This window comes from Mizuhopecten yessoensis, unplaced genomic scaffold (genome assembly GCF_002113885.1).
Source record: "Mizuhopecten yessoensis strain PY_sf001 unplaced genomic scaffold, ASM211388v2 scaffold3961, whole genome shotgun sequence".
In the NCBI taxonomy this organism is placed as follows: domain Eukaryota; kingdom Metazoa; phylum Mollusca; class Bivalvia; order Pectinida; family Pectinidae; genus Mizuhopecten; species Mizuhopecten yessoensis.
In genome coordinates, this window is record NW_018405306.1 from 73,718 (window position 1) to 97,902 (window position 24,185).

General features: G+C 37.5%; 2 protein-coding genes across 2 annotated transcripts in view; one reads left to right on the plus strand and one right to left on the minus strand.

The window, feature by feature from the left end:
• LOC110448243 (WD repeat-containing protein WRAP73-like) overlaps positions 1-24,185 on the minus strand; it is a 65,886-nt gene that overhangs the window by 2,344 nt on the left and 39,357 nt on the right. Inside the window, exons 8-12 of the mRNA XM_021494396.1 lie at positions 20,207-20,341; positions 10,306-10,386; positions 4,565-4,658; positions 3,429-3,554; positions 2,246-2,329 (exon numbers count right to left, since the gene is read on the minus strand). Of these exons, the coding sequence (XP_021350071.1) occupies positions 2,246-2,329; positions 3,429-3,554; positions 4,565-4,658; positions 10,306-10,386; positions 20,207-20,341 (520 nt within the window). The remainder of the gene's footprint in view (positions 1-2,245; positions 2,330-3,428; positions 3,555-4,564; positions 4,659-10,305; positions 10,387-20,206; positions 20,342-24,185) is intronic.
• LOC110448242 (tumor protein 63-like) overlaps positions 19,764-24,185 on the plus strand; it is a 63,786-nt gene continuing 59,364 nt past the window's right edge. The window contains exons 1-2 of the mRNA XM_021494392.1: positions 19,764-19,827; positions 20,704-20,735. The gene's annotated coding sequence lies outside the window, so the exon portion shown is untranslated. The remainder of the gene's footprint in view (positions 19,828-20,703; positions 20,736-24,185) is intronic.

Consider the following 24,185-nt stretch of genomic DNA (forward strand, 5'->3'; position numbering starts at 1 on the left):
GACAGGATGTGGGACCTGTGTACTTACACTTGATTGTGGAGGGCTGGATGAGGACAGTACACAAGGAAGGTCTCTGGACGTGTGGAGGTCTGGATGAAGACAGTACACAAGGAAGGTGTCTGGACATCCCAAACTGGCAGGATGTGGGACCTGTGTATTTACACTTGATTGGGGAGGTCTGGATGAGGACCGTACACAAGGAAGGTCTCTGGACGTCCCAAGCTGACAGGATGTGGGACCTGTGTACTTACACTTGATTTTGGAGGACTGGATGAGGACAGTAAACCAGGAAGGTGTCTGGACATCCCAAACTGACAGGATGTGTGACCTGTGTACTTACACTTGATTGGGGAGGACTGGATGAGGACAGTACACAAGGAAGGTGTCTGGACATCCCAAACTGACAGGATGTGGGACCTGTTTATTTACACTTGATTGGGGAGGTCTGGATGAGGACCGTACACAAGGAAGGTCTCTGGACGTCCCAAACTGGCAGGATGTGGGACCTGTGTACTTACACTTGATTTTGGAGGACTGGATGAGGACAGTAAACCAGGAAGGTGTCTGGACATCCCAAACTGACAGGATGTGTGACCTGTGTACTTACACTTGATTGGGGAGGGCTGGATCAGGGACAGTACACAAGGAAGGTATCTGGACGTCCCAAACTCATAGGATGTAGGACGTGCTTACTTACACTTGATTGGGGAGGTCTGGATTAGGACAGTACACAAGGAAGGTCTCTGGACGTGTGGAGGTCTGGATGAAGACAGTACACAAGGAAGGTCTCTGGACGTCCCAAGCTGACAGGATGTGGGACCTGTGTACTTACACTTAATTGGGGAGGTCTGGATGAGGACAGTACACAAGGAAGGTCTCTGGACAACCCAAACTGACAGGATGTGGGACCTGTGTTCTTACACTTGATTGGGGAGGTCTGGATGAGGACCGGACACAAGGAAAGTCTCTGGACATCCCAAACTGACAGGATGTGGGGCCTGTGTTCTTACACTTGATTGGGGAGGTCTGGATGAAGACAGTACACAAGGAAGGTCTCTGGCCATCCCAAACTGACAGGATGTGGGCCCTGTGTACTTATACACTTGATTTTGGAGGGCTGGATGAGGACAGTACACAAGGAAGGTCTCTGGACGTGTGGAGGTCTGGATGAAGACAGTACACAAGGAAGGTGTCTGGACATCCCAAACTGACAGGATGTGGGACCTGAGTACTTACACTTGATTGGGGAGGTCTGGATCAGGGCCAGTACACAAGGAAGGTGTCTGGACGTCCCAAACTGACAGGATGTGGGTCCTGTGTACTTACACTTGATTGTGGAGGTCTGGATCAGGACAGTACACAAGGAAAGTGTCTGGACGTCCCAAACTGACAGGATTTGGAACCTGTGTACTTCCCCTTCATTGTGGAGGTCTGGATGAGGACAGTACACAAGGAAAGTCTCTAGACATCCCATATCCACAGGGTGTGTGGCATATTATCTGTTGAAAACAAATCATAGACAGATGAGGACAGTACACAAGGAAAGTGTCTGGACATCCCAAACTGACAGGATGTGCGACCTGTGTACTTACACTTGATTGGGGAGGCCTGGATGAGGACAGTACACAAGGAAGGTCTCTGGACGTCCCGAACTGACAGGATGTGGGACCTGTGTACTTTAAATCCTGGCGGACCTGCAAATGCTTATGCAGGCCTTGCAAGGCTTTGTCAAGGCTCGCCTGAAAGCAGCATCAGATTACTAGGTCTGACCTTATTTCATTAAGGAACAACAGTTCAACCGTTTGGATCGCTATTAACGAATGAAGTGTCTTCACGTCCCAAACTTACACTGAATTGTGGAGGTCTGGATGAAGACAGTACACAAGGAAGGTCTCTGGCCATCCCAAACTGACAGGATGTGGGCCCTGTGTACTTATACACTTGATTTTGGAGGGCTGGATGAGGACAGTACACAAGGAAAGTGTCTGGACGTCCCAAACTGACAGGATGTCTTATGCAGGCCTTGCAAGGCTTTGTCAAGGCTCGCCTGAAAGCAGCATCAGATTACTAGGTCTGACCTTATTTCATTAAGGAACAACAGTTCAACCGTTTGGATCGCTATTAACGAATGAAGTGTCTTGACGTCCCAAACTTACACTGAATTGTGGAGGTCTGGATGAAGACAATACACAAGGAAGGTCTCTGGACATCCCAATCTGACAGGATGTGGGACCTGTGTACTTACACTTAATTGGGGAGGTCTGGATGAGGACAGTACACAAGGAAAGTCTCTGGACATCCCATATCCACAGGGTGTGTGGCATATTATCTGTTGAAAACAAATCATAGACATTATCTTAAATATTTCAAGGAATAATTATTAAGTGCCTATACTGTCTTACATTAGATGTAGTTTGTAAATGCTTGTTTGTTTGTTTGTTTGTTTGATTTTGTTTAACGTCCTATTAACAGCTAAGGTCATTTAAGGACGGCCTCCCCTGTGTGCAAGATGCATGCGTGTAGTGTATGTGTGTGTATTTTGGGAGGCTGCGATATGTTCGTGTTTGTCTCCTTGTGATAGCGCGGAACTGATGCCGACTTTATAGTGCTACCTCACTGAAACATACTGCCGAAGACACCCAGCAGGACGCCCCACCCGGTCACATTATACTGACAACGGGCAAACCAGTCGTCCCACTCCTAATTTGCTGAGCGTTAAGCAGGAGTAGAAACTACCATTTTTAAAGACTTCGGTATGTCTCGGCCAGGGGACAGAACCCAAAGCCTTCCTCACAGGGGCGAACGCTCAACAAATGCATTATTGCAAAAGATGGTACCAGAAGCTAGAAATGTGTCTGGAAGATATGGATGCCCAGTTCCCAAACTTAAGGACTAATCAGAGGTCAAAGTTACAAAAAGCCATGCAACATGCTGTATTCATTGAGGAGCAATTAGCAGGTGAAGTTGCTTGTCCCTAGACCTTGACCCTTGACCCTGCAGTACTTAGTCCATAACTGACCTTAAATCAAAAAACTTTAGCGACGTCACAAAATTTTGTGTTGTATGTTTTGCTTATATAGGTGCATACCCGGTAAGCATGTAAAGTGTGTGTGGCTCTAGCTACTTACTGTATTGTAACTGATCTAAATACAAAATCTTTACCAACAGGACGTACATACAAAGGAAACACTATATGCCCTGCACCACTTTGTGTCAGTGCACAAAGTTTGTATTATTGTTATATTTCTGCAAGTCATTTCATTTAAATGAACACATTTGAGGTAATAAACTCATGTTTAAGCACTCACAAATCCACCATCGATATATCAAGAATTTAATGATCTACGACTTGTCATCTGCACATTTTTATGAGAAGAGTTACTGTTCTTGGTGTATAAGTCACTTGAGGGAGTAAAAAGTAAAGTTACCATTCTTAGTGTACATGTATCGACAGTCACAACTGAAGGCTGCACTGCCCACACCGAGTCTTGGGTTGGCTTTACTGGTATCCGGCTTTACCACAGGAATCCTCACTGGGAACTCTCCTACCTCATCTGTTACAAAACATCGGTAAGACATCATACATGTACTTTTATCCAGCTGTTCACAACGTTTGACACAAAGTTAAATAGGCTATCATTTCACTTTTTAGTATTGGGCTTTTTACCAGAGAGTCGTCTCCCTTAGACTGTTGGCAATGACTGTGATGGCCAGACAGAGACTATTCCAAGTCTAAAAGGATTCACTCATTGTTATTGACATATTTGAGGAAGATTTTAGCACAATTACATTATTATGGAAACAAAACAAATTTTCATAAATACATGATGCTGATACTGTTACTAAGGGTGGTGATCTAAAACCTCAAATAAATTTCAGGAATGATATTATCAAATTATCTATTTCTTTCTCTTTTTTTTTTTTGTATTACATTTTATTCTATTTTATATTTATTTGAAAATTTTGATCTCTAATATTTGAAATCAGACCATAAATTTTGATTTGACTCCAGCCTTGGACTGTGAACTTTAGATGAAAAAATAACAAAATAATGTACATTTGACATGGTTTCTGTGAAATATATTTGAAAAGGCCAGATAATGATTGTTTTGTCATGAATGCAAGGCAGTTTAATACACATGTCCAGTAAAAAAATATTTGCTCTCTTTCTTTATAATGTCGGTAACTATTTTTCTAAAATGTCGTAGCTATAATACCAACAAATAATATCAACAAAACAGAACTATGGGAACCGATGATAAATATATTATCCTCCAAAGATTGTTTTTTCAACTTATTCACCCCTGAAGACACGATTTAACTCTTCCAATTCAAAGGTTGGAATAGTTCATTATAAAATTTCAGGGGTGAATGAGTTCAATACTTATTTCTATCAGATAACTCAGGTTGAAGGATGTTGTTGATGGCTTTCTGGTAATGCAGAAAAAAACTTGAAGACTTTGACATAGATTACATGTTGTTTTCCGGGTTTGCTTGCATTTAGAATGAATATCTGTATATGTAAGGGCACATTAACAGTGAAAGGCAGTCCATTAAAACTTACACTTGCTCTGGGCGGTGAAGAGTGCTGCTGTCGGAGCGTCCATGGTTTCTGTGGCAGGTAGAGGCACTCTCGTCTCCATTTCCTTGTACACAATCTGATTAAACACAAAATATTACAGTGTTGAATAACACAGAAAGAGACTCTCCAAGTCTAAAACAAAGGGGATCACCAAAAAAATAGAACTTTCTTTACTTATCATGAGCATTATGGTGCCAGGCAACTCTCCCTTTTTAAGAGGGAGACTCCCAATTTTGGACCCTTTATTTTGATACATGTATTTCCAACAAGTGAATTTGTTGAACAATTCCTATATTTTAAGATCTAATGAAACAACTCAAAATATGTCATCTTACAGTGTCATTTTACCCTAAGGGTATATACAAACATTTTATCTATGTTTTTAATTTTGAGCACAGGGAATCTCCCCCATGGAATATTTAATTTTGAGCACAGGATATCTCCCCCATGGAATATTTAATTTTGAGCACAGGGAATCTCCCCCATAGAATATTTAATTTTGAGCACAGGGAATCTCCCCCATAGAATATTTTATTTTGAGCACAGGGAATCTCCCCCATGGAATATTTTATTTTGAGCACAGGGAATCTCCCCCATGGAATATTTAATTTTGAGGACAAGGAATCTCCCCCATGGAAATTTCAAAACGTTGGCAAGTATGTTTGTTTGTGTTTTATGTCCTAGTTACAGCTATGGTCATTTAAAGTGCTAGGTTTTGGTGGTGGAAGAAAGCCGGAGTTCCCGGAGAAAAACCATCAACCTTCCCCACGTAGGTCTCAAACCCGCGACCCAGTGGTGGAGGGCTAGTGGTAGCAGAATGTCGGACGCCTTGACCACTTGGCCATCACGGCCCTGCGATAAATACGTTAGATAAATACCATATGAGAAAAGCTGCACATGCAATCAAATAACCATCAACTGAGAAACATCAATATAAAAGGAACATAAATTTTCAAAGTGTAAATACAAAAAGTAAATAGGTGGCACTCCGGAATATATAACTTCCTTAAAAACTTCATCAGTCTCTCATTCTTTGGGAATGTTTTAAAGTTCATGATTTCTTTGATGCTGGTAACTTGACCAGTAACAAATAAGTGAAATATTATCTTAAATGGGAAGGAATCCATCTCCATTCATTTCGACTGATATGTTAAATTCAAATCAAACAGAATTGGTTTCCTGTAGCCCTACAAAGTGGATGAAGTTTGGTAGTTAATATCTTTCCACATTTTCTGTTTTTTCTTACTCTTTGGTTCTTCTTACCGGTAATTCGCGCCTGCAGGTCAGGGTTTGAGAAAAAGTTATGCAATGCCTGTTGTAAGAGGCAACTAATGTGAGAACTCCTTGTGTTGTAAGAGGCAACTAATGTGAGACCTTCTTGTGTTGTAAGAGACAACTAATGTGAGACCTCCTTGTGTTGTAAGAGACAACTAATGTGAGACCTGGTGTTGTAAGAGACAACTAATGTGAGACCTTGTGTTGTAAGAGGCAACTAATGTGAGACCTCCTTGTGTTGTAAGAGACAACTAATGTGAGAACTCCTTGTGTTGTAAGAGACAACTAATGTGAGACCTCCTTGTGTTGTAAGAGACAACTAATGTAAGACCTCCTTGTGTTGTTAGAGACAACTAATGTGAGACCTCCTTGTGTTGTAAGAGGCAACTAATGTGAGACCTCCTTGTGTTGTAAGAGACAACTAATGTGAGACCTCCTTGTGTTGTAAGAGACAACTAATGTGAGACCTCCTTGTGTTGTAAGAGACAACTAATGTGAGACCTCCTTGTGTTGTAAGAGACAACTAATGTGAGACCTCCTTGTGTTGTAAGAGACAACTAATGTGAGACCTCCTTGTGTTGTAAGAGACAACTAATGTGAGACCTCCTTGTGTTGTAAGAGACAACTAATGTGAGACCTCCTTGTGTTGTAAGAGACAACTAATGTGAGACCTCCTTGTGTTGTAAGAGACAACTAATGTGAGACCTCCTTGTGTTGTAAGAGACAACTAATGTGAGACCTCCTTGTGTTGTAAGAGACAACTAATGTGAGACCTCCTTGTGTTGTAAGAGACAACTAATGTGAGACCTCCTTGTGTTGTAAGAGACAACTAATGTGAGACCTCCTTGTGTTGTAAGAGACAACTAATGTGAGACCTCCTTGTGTTGTAAGAGACAACTAATGTGAGACCTCCTTGTGTTGTAAGAGACAACTAATGTGAGACCTCCTTGTGTTGTAAGAGACAACTAATGTGAGACCTCCTTGTGTTGTAAGAGACAACTAATGTGAGACCTCCTTGTGTTGTAAGAGACAACTAATGTGAGACCTCCTTGTGTTGTAAGAGACAACTAATGTGAGACCTCCTTGTGTTGTAAGAGACAACTAATGTGAGACCTCCTTGTGTTGTAAGAGACAACTAATGTGAGACCTCCTTGTGTTGTAAGAGACAACTAATGTGAGACCTCCTTGTGTTGTAAGAGACAACTAATGTGAGACCTCCTTGTGTTGTAAGAGACAACTAATGTGAGACCTCCTTGTGTTGTAAGAGACAACTAATGTGAGACCTCCTTGTGTTGTAAGAGACAACTAATGTGAGACCTCCTTGTGTTGTAAGAGACAACTAATGTGAGACCTCCTTGTGTTGTAAGAGACAACTAATGTGAGACCTCCTTGTGTTGTAAGAGACAACTAATGTGAGACCTCCTTGTGTTGTAAGAGACAACTAATGTGAGAACTCCTTGTGTTGTAAGAGACAACTAATGTGAGAACTCCTTCCAGAATTGGGTTTTTCCATGCCTTCTACATGGGGACACAAAAGAAAACAAAATAAATCTGCTGCAGCCATTGCTGGATTTGGCATTTTTTTGTTCCCTCTTTTTTTCTGACTACGGTACTTCTTTACTTAATGCGTAACTTGGCAATAGGTTTTCAGCCTTGGTGTCAAGCATTCTCCAGGGCGAGGAAAGTTATGGGTCCTGTCCCCAGACCAAGACAAACCAAAGTCATTGAAATTGGTAATTACTGCCCTTTGCTTAAATTCTGGTTTAACTTGGTGTCAGTAAGTCCTTATTAGTGTAATGTCACTTGGTGGAGTGTTATACTTATGTAACAGAGGCAATTAATTTTGCAATGCCTCTGCTAGTCGAACCCAGGACCTCTGATCTACTACCTAGTCTTACACTCTACCAAATGAACTAAAGAGAAATTCTCCTAGCCAAGTTTAAAGGAAGCGGCTAGTATTATATCCAGTACATTATACACTGATGTGTCTGGTGTATGACATTTCAGTGGGATTGTACTTTAAAATGACCCTTGAGTCACCAATCATTTGTGGACACAGTCTTGATTTGATCTCGGCTTCTATGATGACGTTAAAAACCAAATCTAAGCAAGCCAAACTTTTCTACCCATTACTACTGTTATGTCCTGTCAAAGGAGACAGGTTTTACCCTGCAGCATTAAATATTATCTAAAGTTTGGGGGGACAAAATGGGTAATGGAAAAATATCATGATTGTCAGATCAATGTCGGGAGATTTCAATGTCAAAACGGGAGAAACAGGTGGCTGTTTTGATGCTCGAAACCCGATACTGTAAATATGGAATATTACGTGGGGGGGGAATTTACGCTTATAATGCGAAGTTGGGTCGTCCGCGTAAATTTCCCTCGCGCGTATGGTTTCGTCGATAGTGTAAGGAACGACAACTCTGATAGATATTGGTACGTGTGTGTGATGTCCTCCTGTAATATTGCTTTGTTACAGTATTACTAATTAGCGTACATTGTATTGTATTGGTATAAAATACCGTAAAAACCCATGTAATTTGCGCACTTTTTTTTCAGAAATTTAATACCCAAAGTGGGGGGTGCGTAAAATACACAGGTATAGAAAAATTCAAGTTTTTTTTAAGGAAAAGATCGACGATTCTGAGAGATCGCCATCTTGGATTATGTCCCTTGGTACACGGAACTCTAAGACAAATGACGATCAACAAATTTATTTATGTCGAACATTAATAAAAGATACATAATGTGTTGTTATGTGAGTTTATGTGAAAAGTATTAATAAATAGGTAACCGTTAACAAAAAAAGTTTAGCCAAATTCCTATGCCAGAGAATCGCCGATCAACTTACGACATTACGTTTCGAACTCTCGGTGCGTTTCCCCATACTATTACGAAAATGTAGTTGTTCAATTTAAGCTCCGTTCTATGTAAGTTCTGTAAGTTTTTTCAAATCGCCTATGCGTATACGTATAGCATGGTTTTTTTCCGGCTCACTTTCATGTTGATCTCGCGTCTAACATTACGTAAACACGTGATTGATAATAACCTCGTGAATTATTTCAATATTTATTAAATGAAGCATCGTAAAAATAGTCTGCGTTAACTATTTTTTTCCTTGGAGTAGATTTGAAGAGGATGTATTGATTGTCCACGCTTCTAGTATAAACATATTTTTTATAATCCCTTATCAGTCAAATCAGTCTGTAGTTATGACAATGCAGTAGGGCTTCGTAATTCACGCCACGTGTTGGCGAGTGAAAAAAACAACAACACGGTCCGTCGATCGCGACTGCAAATCATTTCAATTAGTAGAGCTATTGTTAACGGGTAATCACAGAGATAGTGTTAGCTCATTACTGCATTGTAATTTGTAAAAAAATATCGCCAAACCACGGACTTAGATAATCTAATTCCGTGGCCAAACTGAACTGTGACATGACCTGGTTTGAAGTGACGTAACCCAAGCCGCCATGATGAGCCCTTCTCACTGATCGTAATTATGATCAATAAAAGGTATCTAATTATGTCTTTCACCAGGAGATATGCACCAGCGGTTACTAAACATCGAATTACTTATTAATTGATATGTTTTTGTAAGCAAGTAAATGTTTTATGTAAAATATTGCTAAAATGAATTGATGTATGCCGATATGCGCACACGTGTGTGTCATGTGTGATCAGATAATTCAAAGAAAACAAGCAACAAAATACACATTTTACGTAGTTTCTTCTTGGTTTTAAATATCATTTTACATCAATGAAAAAAAAATCATAGAAATATATTTAAAAAAAATATATTCAGAGATCGATTTTCGGAGGATGAACATCGTTTTTTTTCCAGATTTTTTGGGTGCGCAAAATATTCGAGTAGAACCGTTTTTCCCGATTTTCAGCCTCAAAAAGTACCTGCGCAAATTACACAGGTGCGCAAATTACATGGGTTTTTACGGTAATAGTGTATGGTTTTATCATTGTTATTTGGAAAACGTGTTTGTTTTGACTAAATAGCACTCACCTGTTTGATCCCAGTTGATTACGAGATCAGCTGGTATAAGACACACACATACATGAATACAGTTCACCTTTATTTTCATCTGTCCAATGACCAGTTGGTACGCATACGTAACATGTACTCAGTAGCTAAAGTATTTTTACCTGTACACATTTTGTAAGGTAAGGAAAATAACTATGCAGAGAAAACGTCGGTCTACCACGACCGCGTAAATTACCCCCGCGGGTATAGTTTTGACTTTCAAATTGCGTAATTTTCACCCAGCGTAAATAACCATGTTTATAGTACTACTAGTCCTTCTGGGATACATCACATGTATGACTGTGTGACCTATTTGTGCCGTGTCAATCCATTGTTCCTACCAGTTGTCCTAGGGTCAGATATAACCCAGAACAAGGACGTACAATCAATCAATCATGTTCCTACTTACAACATCATTATTTGTCTCCAGGACCGGTGAGTGGTCCAGCTCTGCCACGGTCTTCCATGTAATGTGGTTCAGAATCCTCACCTGCAAATAGTAAATGAAGTTTATAGAATTATTATGGAAACTGTCAACCTAGAGAATGTCTCTGGTGATTTCTGGACATTTCCATTCGTTTTGTAATTTCACATTAATTATTTTTTTACGATTTGAATACTACAGGTTAGTACGCATTTTAAAAATGGTCTAAAGCACCATCATGCAATGTTTTCTTCAGATTTCTGAATTCTGGTGAAGATATTTTATTCTTCCAAATTTCATCTTTTTGACCAAAGCTAAGCTACAACTGAATTTTTCATTTTAAAACAATTATGAAAAAAAGTTCCAACATCTTATATTAATCACTCTTCTTGGCCGAGGTGGAAGCTGCAGGGGGTCTTAATGGGGAGGAAACTTAAGTACTTGAAGAAAACCCAGGTGGTTGGCAAGGTGATCCTTAACCTTCCCACATCCGATCAGAATTTTTTATTTTTTTCTTGTATCGCTATATTTTAACTGAAGTCCCAATCACATCTCCTTGCAAACAGCATTCAAAAGTATTTCTTCAAAAGGTCATAGCATACTTTCCAGAGGATTAAAACCAAAATTTCTACTTTTACAAAATTTTCCTTGATAATGTCCAAGCTACAGTTGGACAGAAAGAGCAATATCATCAAAGGGAGATAATCACAGCGGACAAAATAAGTTGTCACATTTCTTAACAATTTCCTCACAATAACTGACCCGAGTAGAGGTCAACTGCTTCATAGGATACCGTTACAAACCGGTATACAACAGTTTTCATAGTAACAATACCCTGGGTTGTTATCTGTGTCATCGCTATCTCTAATCCACGCCATGGAATAGCTACTACACACACCCATCAAATTCAAATAACAAAGTAAGGATTTGGGAGAAGTGTTTCTCATCTAATTGGAAAAATATAGCTACCTATGGAATTATATGCACAATCATATTTCAATTTTAATTATACTTGTTTATTATTTTAGTTTGGAATTTTTATTCCTAGCTTAATTTGACACAAAAATTTAAAAAAAAATCCATGATGAAATTTCGCTTGTAACTGTAAATGGCAGACTTTTGAGCATATAGTTACCATACATAATAAACATGCTAATGACTCAGGAACTGTTAGGAAAAATAGTTTGAAGAGTCCTTCGAGTCAAACACGTGTACCCCAGGTGACGCCAGATAACCTTAGTAGTGCTGGTTCCCTTCAGTGATTTTACAGAAGGGGACATCTCTACTGTACTCATTATTCTACACATTCACACACATACCAGACACACCTGTAGCGTGTAGCGTCCCTCTTACGACATGTACCAACAGGACATGCTTACTGGCGGCACAATTCAGACAGAAAAGTGTTTTATCATTATTATTTTCATGCTTTAGTACTTATTACCCGTAACAATTTACACCATTTAAATCTCTGTTTTATCTTTCTTATCTCTGACAACTTCTATATATAGCCAGTATCCAATGTCTGTCAACTCTTCAAAGGATCGGATTTAAAAAATCAGTGTCTAAGTTTATTAACTAGTGCATTTTACAATTTGAGAAATACAATATATTGTCTGTATCTGTATAGATTTAGACCTGAAAATTGGTATACCTGCTAAGGCTGTGAAAATATAAAAGTTTACTTTCAACTGTAACCATGACTGTTAATTATCCTAACTTTCTGTGGCTATCAATTTTTAAACAAGCACCATGGCAACAATTTTCATAAATGTTCAGTTGTATAAACTTATAATTTCATTTAAGAAAGAAAATCTTTTAACCTTTACTGCCCCTTATAAGTCCTCTCTATGGGTACTGTCACCTACACTTCCCCATCCATGTTATCAATATTTTCCCCTGTATTGCCCCTCCAGAACCCTCTCTATGGGGATGGTCACCTGCACTTCCCCATCCATGTTATCAATATTGTCACCTGTATTGCCCCTCCAGAACCCTCTCTATGGGCATGGTCACCTACACTTTCCCATCCATGTTATCAATATTTTCCCCTGTATTGCCCCTCCAGAACCCTCTCTCTGGATACTGTCACCTGCACTTCCCCATCCATGTTATCAATATTGTCACCTGTATTGCCCCTCCAGAACCCTCTCTATGTGTATGGTCACCTGCACTTCCCCATCCATGTTATCAATATTTTCCCCTGTATTGCCCCTCCAGAACCCTCTCTCTGGGTATGGTCACCTGCACTTCCCCATTCATGTTATCAATATTTTCACCTGTATTGCCCCTCCAGAGCCCTCTCTATGGGTACTGTCACCTACACTTCCCCATCCATGTTATCAATATTTTCCCCTGTATTGCCCCTCCAGAACCCTCTCTCTGGATACTGTCACCTGCACTTCCCCATCCATGTTATCAATATTTTCCCCTGTATTGCCCCTCCAGAACCCTCTCTCTGGGTATGGTCACCTGCACTTCCCCATTCATGTTATCAATATTTTCACCTGTATTGCCCCTCCAGACCCCTCTCTATGGGTACTGTCACCTGCACTTCCTCATCCATGTTATCAATATTTTCACCTGTATTGTCCCTCCAGAACCCTCTCTATGGGTATGGTCACCTACACTTCCTCATCCATGTTATCAATATTTTCACCTGTATTGCCCCTCCAGAACCCTCTCTCTGGATACTGTCACCTGCACTTCCCCATCCATGTTATCAATATTGTCACCTGTATTGCCCCTCCAGAACCCTCTCTATGTGTATGGTCACCTGCACTTCCCCATCCATGTTATCAATATTTTCCCCTGTATTGCCCCTCCAGAACCCTCTCTATGGGCATGGTCACCTACACTTCCCCATCAATGTTATCAATATCCATCCATGTTATCAATATTTTCACCTGTATTGTCCCTCCAGAACCCTCTCTATGGGTATGGTCACCAGCACTTCCCCATCCATGTTATCAATATTTTCACCTGTATTGTCCCTCCAGAACCCTCTCTATGGGTATGGTCACCAGCACTTCCCCATCCATGTTATCAATATTTTCACCTGTATTGTCCCTCCAGAACCCTCTCTATGGGTATGGTCACCTGAACTTCCCCATCCATGTTATCAATATTTTCACCTGTATTGTCCCTCCAGAACCCTCTCTATGGGTATGGTCACCAGCACTTCCCCATCCATGTTATCAATATTTTCACCTGTATTGCCCCTCCAGAACCCTTTCTATGGGTATGGTCACCTGCACTTCCCCCTCCATGTTATCAATATTTTCACCTGTATTGCCCCTCCAGAGCCCTTTCTATGGGTATGGTCACCTGCACTTCCCCATCCATGTTATCAATATTTTCATCTGTATTGCCCGTCCAGAACCCTCTCTATGGGTATGGTCACCTGCACTTCCCCATTCATGTTATCAATATTTTCACCTGTATTGCCCCTCCAGAACCCTCTCTATGGGTATGGTCACCTACACTTCCCCATCAATGTTATCAATATTGTCACCTGTATTGCCCCTCCAGAACCCTCTCTATGGGTACTGTCACCTGCACTTCCTCATCCATGTTATCAATATTTTCACCTATATTGCCCCTCCAGAACCCTCTCTATGGGTATGGTCACCTGCACTTCCCCATCCATGTTATCAATATTTTCACCTGTGTTGCCCCTCCAGAACCCTCTCTATGGGTACTGTCACCTAAACTGCCCCATCCATGTTATCAATGTCACCTGTATTGCCCCTAAAGAGTCCTCGCTACTGTCAATATTATCACCTATACTCCCCCCATCCCCCCTTGTTATGGGCACTTTTGACTGCACTGCTCCCTACCTTTCCTATCTGAAATGTCACCTGCACTATGTGTCGCTGACAATTTATGTGTTTGTACTACACAATGTAGCAGACATTTTACAATTACCTGCAGCCGACCACATCTTCATCAATCTCGGACTCTCTATCAGCTAAAATGTAATTACTATGACTAAACTAATTACCAAAATAATTAACTTCCCCCTCTAGTTCGCCACCTTACAGTAAGAGTCCTTCACTTTGGATGAAAATAAATTAAGATATCAAATTCCACACAAGATGTTGATTTTCATGTCCTCCACCCTACTGAAGTTGTTTAAATCTTCTTGACTTTAAATCTTCGCAGGAAACTTTTAAAAACAATTACATTGTATTCTCAAAAAGAGTTAATTTATAGACTAGACTTAAGTTAAAGGGTTCAGAATAAAACATCAAACAAAAGGTAAGACGTAGTCTCGGCTAATAACAAAGCCATCGAAATGCGAAGGCATTTACACACGATTTTTTACTTATCATAGCAAAACATGCATCCTGCTGAGAAGGTCAGGGGTCAAATTGATTAGCATATCTGTTAATGGAACATGGCATACCCCATCTAAATGTCCATTATTCATCAGTGAATGGTATTATTAAGCCGATCATCTGCAAATATTTACACCAATAGGGTTAGCTTTAAATGTAGGTACACTGTATCACAACAACATAACTTGATGTTGCTGATTCAGGAGCTACTAGAAATCTTTGATCAAGGTAAGCAAATCAAATCTCTACAACTTACCAGTTTCTCTTTAGGTACATAATGTTATACTGTACTCTTGTTTTATAGGTTTTGTTCAGAAAAAAAACCCACGAAGAGTACCGTGGGGTGGAACAATATACGCCCCTCGAATGCCATATAGTGTTATATACTTTCTTACATTGAAATAAGATCTACATCATTCTAAGAGTGGTTAACTGACATGCTATAAAAAATGTAGGAGAAATTTCCGGACAAACAAAAGTTTACGCCGGACGGACGACGCCATACCATAATACTCCCGTCAAATCTGCATGGAATTGATCGACTTTAAGAATCATCTTTTTGCAAATAGACAGTATCTAAGTAGATCCAACCAATGTTTTTTTAACAGCTTTACATATAAAAAAAAATATAAAAAATAACATTAAGGATATATAGTTTAATTATCTATGGATTTGCATAACAACAAATTTAAAATTCAGCACACATTTTGTCATAGAATTGAATTTCATTAAAGAAGAAAACAGTTTTCTAAATGTGCTTTATGGTCAAAAAACAATATAAAACAAAAAGAGAAGAAAAACAAGCATTTCTACCAAATTGATCACATCCTAGCATTGCTCCTTGTGACATCACACTGCATGTTAAATACGTAATAAATATGATAGTGTTAGGAATCGGTTGAAATTTTATGATCAATCTGTTATTAATAGTCCAGGGGGACAATGAGCAGGCTTCAAAGTAAAAATAAGTCGGTGATGATGTCAACATAGAAACTGGAAATTACTATTGGAGACTTCTGGTGGAAACTTTTGTTAGTATCAAGCAAGGAGATGGGCTTCAAATCATGTATCACTCTACTGAAAACTGCATAATAATACCTACATATAGTTATTTTGACTATAATCGATCATAAAGTCTGTAGTCCGTTAATCAGATTATTGGCTTAATTCCAATTACTGAATCCAATAACTGACCAAAAATTGACAAAGTCAATTAATTGGAATATTACTATAATAAGACATCTCACTTTGTAGTATTTACGAGTGTTATGTAACGATGTTGGGAGGTGAATGCCATTACACTGCATGGCATGTGATCAATTTAATATTTTCAGAACGTTTATCTAGATAAGCGTTTATATTAACAGGTTTTTATGATTTAAATAAAGTTGTATTCATGTCAACAAGCAACGTATCGGTGGCACTACAATTTGATAAGAAAAAAGTTTAAGAGGGGAAAAAATCACTTTCAGTAGTACTGTGACCATACTTCTTTTTTTTATGTAACTCTTAATTGTAGGTGTCACTCTAATCATTTAAAAGTTCAATATATAAATCGGGTGTCAACAATTATCACTGCATTCAGATGTCAGTCAGCCATGCATGTGTTATGTATCGGTAACGATACCATTGACGTACATAACGATGGTAAATACGGCGGAGACCTTTTGTACGACCGAATCACTGAAAGTAAATCTCCTCCTGGTCCATTAACATCTTACATCATTAACTCAGCGAGCAAGGTGCTTGGTACAAGGGGAGTTAAACGTTTAATGGGAAAGTACTTTATACACCTGTAATGGTGTGAATTGTGGCCTAGCATTCTATGTTTTCTAAATGAGCTGACAAAGTATATTATAAAGATTGCTTAAAGAGTGCATTTCTGTGTATTTAAATGGCAATGAAATACATTTGACCACGACCTGATCCCAGGGTCACAATACAGTCTTAAAACTTAAACCTAAGCTTCAAATGTCGTTAAAATAACTCTTGGGATCACTTTAAATTTGAGGAAAACAGTCTACTGAAGACCAAATGTTGACATGGAAATGATATGTGCAGGACACACAAACATACTAGTCACCTTTCAAATTTTTTTATGACAAAAAAACATGTGGCAAAAAGTCACCCTGTAAAACTGTAACAGACAAAAGAGCAAAATTTACTAGAAACAAAAGCCCTCTCTCCGAGCTGGCTACTGGCCAAATATCATAACCCTGGGCCTTATAGTTTTATCTTGAGAAGAAGTCTTCAAATTTTACCATATTTGACCATAGGTCAAGTTAAAATATTTAACAAAATACCCCTCCATCTCAGCCAGTTGCAGATCAAATATTACCATAAGTGTTCTGGGTAAAGGTAATTTATTTGAACTTCTTTGCAACAAAAAATATCCTACCCCCAGGCATTATAGAAACTGAGAATAAGTTATTAAAAGATTTTAACATATTTGACCCTTTTGACCTTGACTGAAGGTCAAGGTTATTTACCTGAACAAAATTGACAGCACTCTTCAGCTAGCTGCAGTTTGATTATTGCAAGTTTGATTATTGTATACAGTAAAATGCTGGGATTCCAGTTTAAAATGGAAACTTTACCATATTTACCCTGTAATAAGCCCATGTCTGCTAATAAGCTCACCCATATATATAACAGCAGTAAATTGATCCTTACGGATGAAGAAATAATATAAAAAGAAATCAAAATCTCAACAACATGTCATCAGCACTTTCATCTCATCCAGGAGATTCTTCAGATATATATAGGCAGGTCAATAGAAAACAAATGTTTTTCAATGTCCTGTAATAAACACACACACCTACTTAGGTAGGAAATGATATGTTGGCTCTCGGGGACATTTTGTAGGATAAATACTGTAACATTTTACCAAAACAAAGTTTACTATAATGGATTCTAACACAGTGATCACCACTGTTATAGAAATACGTGCCTATATGGTAACATGCATAACAACTATTAACTCCAATAGTTATGCAATTAATTCTTTCATAGATACCACAAATCATTATTATCTTAATAATAAAACTAAATACATGCACATATATTTTCTTCACATTTAAGTGACAAATAGGTATATTATGTCTTTAAAAAGATCTTATGCAGAATGGCAATGTAACAGATAGCCCTATTACCTAAGATGATTGGAGACTAATTAGAAAGATGATGATAGATGTCATATTTAGTTAAGAATAGTCATTAAATAAGTTCTTAAGTATAAATAATAATTTAACAGCCAGTCAATTTAATATGTTCATAAGGAATGCCATTAGTATAAATACATGCATACTGTAATAAACATATGCAAAGAATTACTTTAACTCATTCACCCCTGAAGACACATTTGAACTCTTCCAATTCAAAGGTTGGAATAGTTCATTATGAAATTTTAGGGGTGAATGAGTTAAGGATTCTTGTCCATCTGCAGGCAAAACACTTGAAAATTCCACAATAGGTTTTTTTACGTATATTTAGCAATATGTCCCCTCATTAATGTTTTGAATATAAGGAGCATGACTGGGGCAGTCTACTACCTTTGACCAAGTAGCTGAGTTGGTTTGAGTGACAGTACAGTGATCAGAGGTCCAGGGTTTAAGTCCTGGTATGGCCCTATTGCATTTCCTCTTTCATAACTATGTTTTTTATTTCATCTCAAATATTTTTTTCCTTAAAGTTCTACAACGTATGAATTTTTTTCCCAGAAATAATTTATTTAAGCTTTTGTCATAAAGGTAAAAAAAACTTCCAATAATTTTTTGCAGTGATGCTTGGATCCATAAAATTTGATGAAATATCGCAACTTTAATAATGCTTTTTTTAAACCATTGCACTATACAACACTGTTAATCGTAAATAGAAACATCTAAATTTCTACATTATAGGGACCTATGAATCAGGATATACATATTTTGACATAAGATGTCAATACACTGTTTCAGGTATCATTTCTTAAGACTTTGTTATCGATGATAGCCAGGTACAAAGTTAAAAGTTCTGTATGTGTTTACATACTACGACTACCTGTTGAGGAGTGACCTGCCACCAACAGACGTTCACTGAAAGGTGCACATTTGTCTTGTTAACACAGTCTATCAGTCATGTTTGTTTTTGATCCATGTTTCGATTAGTTTTTAAATCAGATATGTTTTTAAATGAAAACAACTTGTATCTAGATACAGAAAAATTTCATTCAGCTTCTTTAGATGTTCAAAATCAGGTGCTGCTATCTTGTTAACCTCAGGTTTTTTACTGGTTTTTTTTGGGAATCAATTTGCTAAGTTCTTGGGATTGGGTTGGTGTTTTTTAATGGGAAAAAATAAAATGTCTGAATTTCATTTTTATTGGGGCCCAATTCTGGCCCAGAAGATAAAGGTTGAAACCTTGAATATAAGGTGGGAACTCACAACTTCAGGGTATAAAATCCACACAAAATATTAAGAAACCAATCAAACCAAGCATAACATACACTACTGTGAGAAGGGAAAAAACTAAGCCTGAACAGAGAGACGAAAGAAAAGACAGACAAGACACAAAACAAAAGACAGACAAGATGCCTGAAAGACAGACAAGTCACATACCACAGACACACACGACACATGTATACCAGACAGAAAAGGCATATAACAAAGACAGACAAGACAGACATTACAAAGACAAACAACAGACAGACAGACAGACAGACATACAAATACTATGGTATCAAAAGAGATTTCATAATTTATTGATATCAATATAATCGTGGCCGAAATATTTCACAAACTATTACATTTACAGTTTGATAACAACTGCTCCATTTCACTTACCGCTTCCCTGATCCTATCTTACCCATACCTTAAACCAAGCCTTTGTTTATCTACATATATAACGAGTACATCAAGTTAACTTGTACTATGTTGCAATCATTATCAGTACTCGTATACGTAAAGAGCCTCCAAATCATAGGATCCCTGAGGTTGCAATCATTATCAGCCATCGGGGGCCCATACTGACCCTAAGGGGTTGCTGTAGTGTCATTATCAGCCCTGGGGCCTGAGACTCCCAGGGATGTGACAGGTCCACAGTCCCCTCAATTCACATCACAGATAAGTGATTCTCAGGCTTTGTGTAGCCCACACAAACCTCGTGCCATCAAAACACCATGCTACTCAAGGTACGTTTAAAATTTATATTCTTAATTGATTTTGTCTATGTTCATTTATAGATTTATTCTTTTATATCTAAAATCAAATTAATTACTTGATTACATCAATGACACTATTTTTCAATTTTACCCAATGGACAAGAACTTGGTGACAATACTTTATCTATCTAACTTTTGATACACTTTGCCAATAGACGACTTGATTATGAAATATGCTTTACTGTGCCAACAAGAGTGATTAATATAAGTTGAAATAACTTGTTTCATAATTGTTGTAAAATAAATAAAGTTTATATATGCAATATTTAATAGCATGACTAAGTTTAAGTTTCCTGTGCGAGTCAGGAACCAATAAGCTCAGTTCTCACAACAGATCGATCATACAAACCTTTTCGTCATAGCTGCCAACGGCAAGGAACTGACTTGTAGGGCTCCACGCCACACTTTTGATACCAAGGGAGTTGTCATAGGCACTGTATTTAGCCAGGCATCGCCCGTCTACAGAGTACAGCAGGATCTTGTACTGTAACACAAAACACATTTCTTATACTCAAAATGTTAAAATGTATCAGAAACATTCAACAAAAAAGCCCAAGATGGCAGAAATGCCTAGCGGTCAGTCCTGTGTACTTGTTGTTTTAATTTATATATACATCTGTAACAACCAACTGAAAAACTAGCTGCTTCACCCTTCACACGGCTCTTCAGGTTTATTTCAAAAGAACAACCTTGTGACGTCACAATTACATGTTATCACACTATAATAGTAACGTGACGTCACGAAGTACACAAGATTGGTGGACAAACTAGCGCAAAATTTTACTGTGGCCTGTTGAGACTTGGTTTTAATATTTTGATTAATTGGTCTTCTTTCTTTTCTCTTAGAACAGTGTCTGATGAAAGTAATTGATACAAAGGTAATGTATTAAATTTATCTCTGGCACATTCATGAATATGATTGTTAACATGTAGATTTCGTAACGATTCAGTTCTAGTTTGTTGTTTGTATATATATATATTATATGAAGAATTGAAACCCTTGCGAACAGTAGCTTGTAACAGAATCAACAAAAAAAAAAAAAAAAAAAAATCCTCAATATTCCAGTATCAAGCAGTTTTCCTGTACGACCTGGCTTAAACAATATTTTATTTCACTCATCATATATAACAAGTACACAGGTAAATAGAAATAGAATCTGGCAACAAGATTTTCAATCTTGTACTAATTAAGCCATCTCCTGTATGACTTGATATGTGTATATAAATGTTATAACCAAAACCATGAAGTATGTTATCATCATTTAGATATTGTTACTCAACAATACAAATACTCAACAGAGTGCAAGGCGAAAATATATCAACATCACTATTCATTATCATTTCCATTCAAAAACCTGTTTGTACTGGACAGCAACAGTACAAGCTTATACAACTTCCTCCTTTCAAGTAAAAGGTTGAGCTTTCATGCTGTTTGCTCTGAACAGTTCATCTAACAATAAGCCTATGCCTAGAAATAAGCCCACCCAAATATGTTGCAGTTCAGAGAAAATATCAACAAATGCAATTTCACTATTCTGTTATAAGCCTACCCCCAACTTTCAGTCTGGTTTGTTTCTTTTTCCATAAATTTGGCCCCAAAATAGCTCCCAAAAATGTCCCGAACGTCTATATAACAGTGTCTTATCAAACAGACAGTGAGGTCTAATTTTCTCACATACTTCAAAGAGTGATCCCACTTTTGCTAAGGAAGAGATAACTCTTTCTCACACGAGGTAGGGAAAGACAGCTGACACACGCGCTATGACGTCATAATAAGGTATTGTCGACGTGACGTCATTGCATTGTTGCCGTGATGTCATACAATTGTTGTGAATGGGGAATCCTCCATCTCAACCCTAGGGTTTTAGGGGTTTTGCGGAAGAATCAGATTCCTCCGTCTCAACCCTAGGGTTTTAGGGATTTTGCGGAAGAATCAGATTCCTCCGTCTCAACCCTAGGGTTTTAGGGGTTTTGCGGAAGAATCAGATCGATGTTTATTCTGACTGAAATTTGTTTTTCGGAACAGACCCATGTAAGATTCTATTAATCCAAAAGATTTAGTGGCACATGTCGTTTATACAGGTTGCAATATGACAGAATTTTAAAAAATAATTTGATTTAATACATTACAAATCAACGAAATATAAGTGGTTCTTAAAATGTTTCCACAACAAAATTGATTCCCTAAGGAAACTATATAATTTAAACGACTGTATTAGATTAAATTAAATTACTGTCAAGAAACAAACAGATGATGTAAATTGACCTTAATTACATCATTTAGTAGTTTAACCAATAAATTATAATCCATTTTCATCTGGTTTTGGCTATATAATTGCACGCCTTTTTCACAACTAGGACTATTAAAAGCTCGGATGTTGTAACATGTTGTTGCTACTGCTGGTGTTTGTGTGTGTATAATTGTACTAATTACATGAATGTAGTTTTAATTTACCCACAATCTAAGGTATCCTTCATTTGCATCATTAAAAGTAATTTTTTAATCAAATATCTCTAATTCCGACAATATACCTGGTATCAGAAATATGTTTAGACAAGCAAGTCATTTGATTTGTAACCTGTTTTTGAACCTTTCAATTTAAGGTAACTTAATACAATTGAAAATAAAAGGTCCAGTTTTCAATTTCTTAGATTTCACTTCCTCTTTCAATGTTTATAGAAAGAAAAAAATTAACAAACTTTCATCAACTGATGTAGATAATAATACCTTCCCTATCTTGATGTCAACTTAAAGTCTCATTGCTTAGGAATTTCTGTTGTAATTTCTGTAGCTATAGATTACCAGTAAGAGTAATATCATAACAGCTTCAAATCTCAATATCAATGTTTCCTACACATCATAATGTTACCTAGTACAAACCAAATAGACAAGATTGTTGGTTATCTTTAATTATAATCAGGATATATCTAAAACAATCTTCTTTTTCCAAAATCATTTCTTGGTATCTTTGTATACTCTGTGTACATCTAATGCAATCTCCTTTTCCAAAATCATTTCTAGGTATCTTTGTATACTCTGTGTACATCTAAAGCGATCTCCTTTTTCCAAAATCATTTCTTGGTATATTTGTATACTCTGTGTACATCTAAAGCAATCTCCTTTTCCAAGATCATTTCTTGGTATCTTTGTATACTCTGTGTATATCTAAAAAAATCTCCTTTTCCAAAATCATTTCTTGGTATCTTTGTATTCTCTGTGTACATCTAAAGCAATCTCCTTTTCCAAAATCATTTCTAGGTATCTTTGTATACTCTGTGTACATCTAAAACAATCTCCTTTTCCAAAATCATTTCTTGGTATCTTTGTATGCTCTGTGTACATCTAAAGCAATCTCCTTTTTCCAAAATCATTTCTAGGTATCTGTGTATACTCTGTGTATATCTAAAGCAATCTCCTTTTTCCAAAATCATTTCTAGGTATCTTTGTATACTCTGTGTATATCTAAAACAATCTCCTTTTTCCAAAATCATTTCTTGGTATCTTTGTATGCTCTGTGTACATCTAAAGCAATCTCCTTTTTCCAAAATCATTTCTTGGTATATTTGTATACTCTGTGTACATCTAAAGCAATCTCCTTTTTCCAAAATCATTTCTAGGTATCTGTGTATACTGTGTGTATATCTAAAGCAATCTCCTTTTTCCAAAATCATTTCTAGGTATCTTTGTATACTCTGTGTACATCTAAAACAATCTCCTTTTCCAAAATCATTTCTTGGTATCTTTGTATTCTCTGTGTACATCTAAAGCAATCTCCTTTTCCAAAATCATTTCTAGGTATCTTTGTATACTCTGTGTATATCTAAAGTAATCTCCTTTTTCCAAAATCATTTCTTGGTATCTTTGTATGCTCTGTGTACATCTAAAGCAATCTCCTTTTCCAAAATCATTTCTAGGTATCTTTGTATACTCTGTGTATATCTAAAAAAATCTCCTTTTCCAAAATCATTTCTTGGTATCTTTGTATACTCTGTTTACATCTAAAGCAATCTCCTTTTCCAAAATCATTTCTAGGTATCTTTGTATACTCTGTGTACATCTAAAGCAATCTCCTTTTTCCAAAATCATTTCTAGGTATCTGTGTATACTCTGTGTATATCTAAAGCAATCTCCTATTTCCAAAATCATTTCTTAGTATCTTTAAGTATACTCGGTGTGTATGTAAAACAATGCCCTTTAAATTTCATACCTGAGAGCTTCGCTATAAATAAACATAATCATTCTAAAAAGTCCCTTACAAAACCGGAACCAAATGTGGAGTCTTCCAGTACCTTAAGTACAATGATTAGACATAGACTTCTGAGAATAG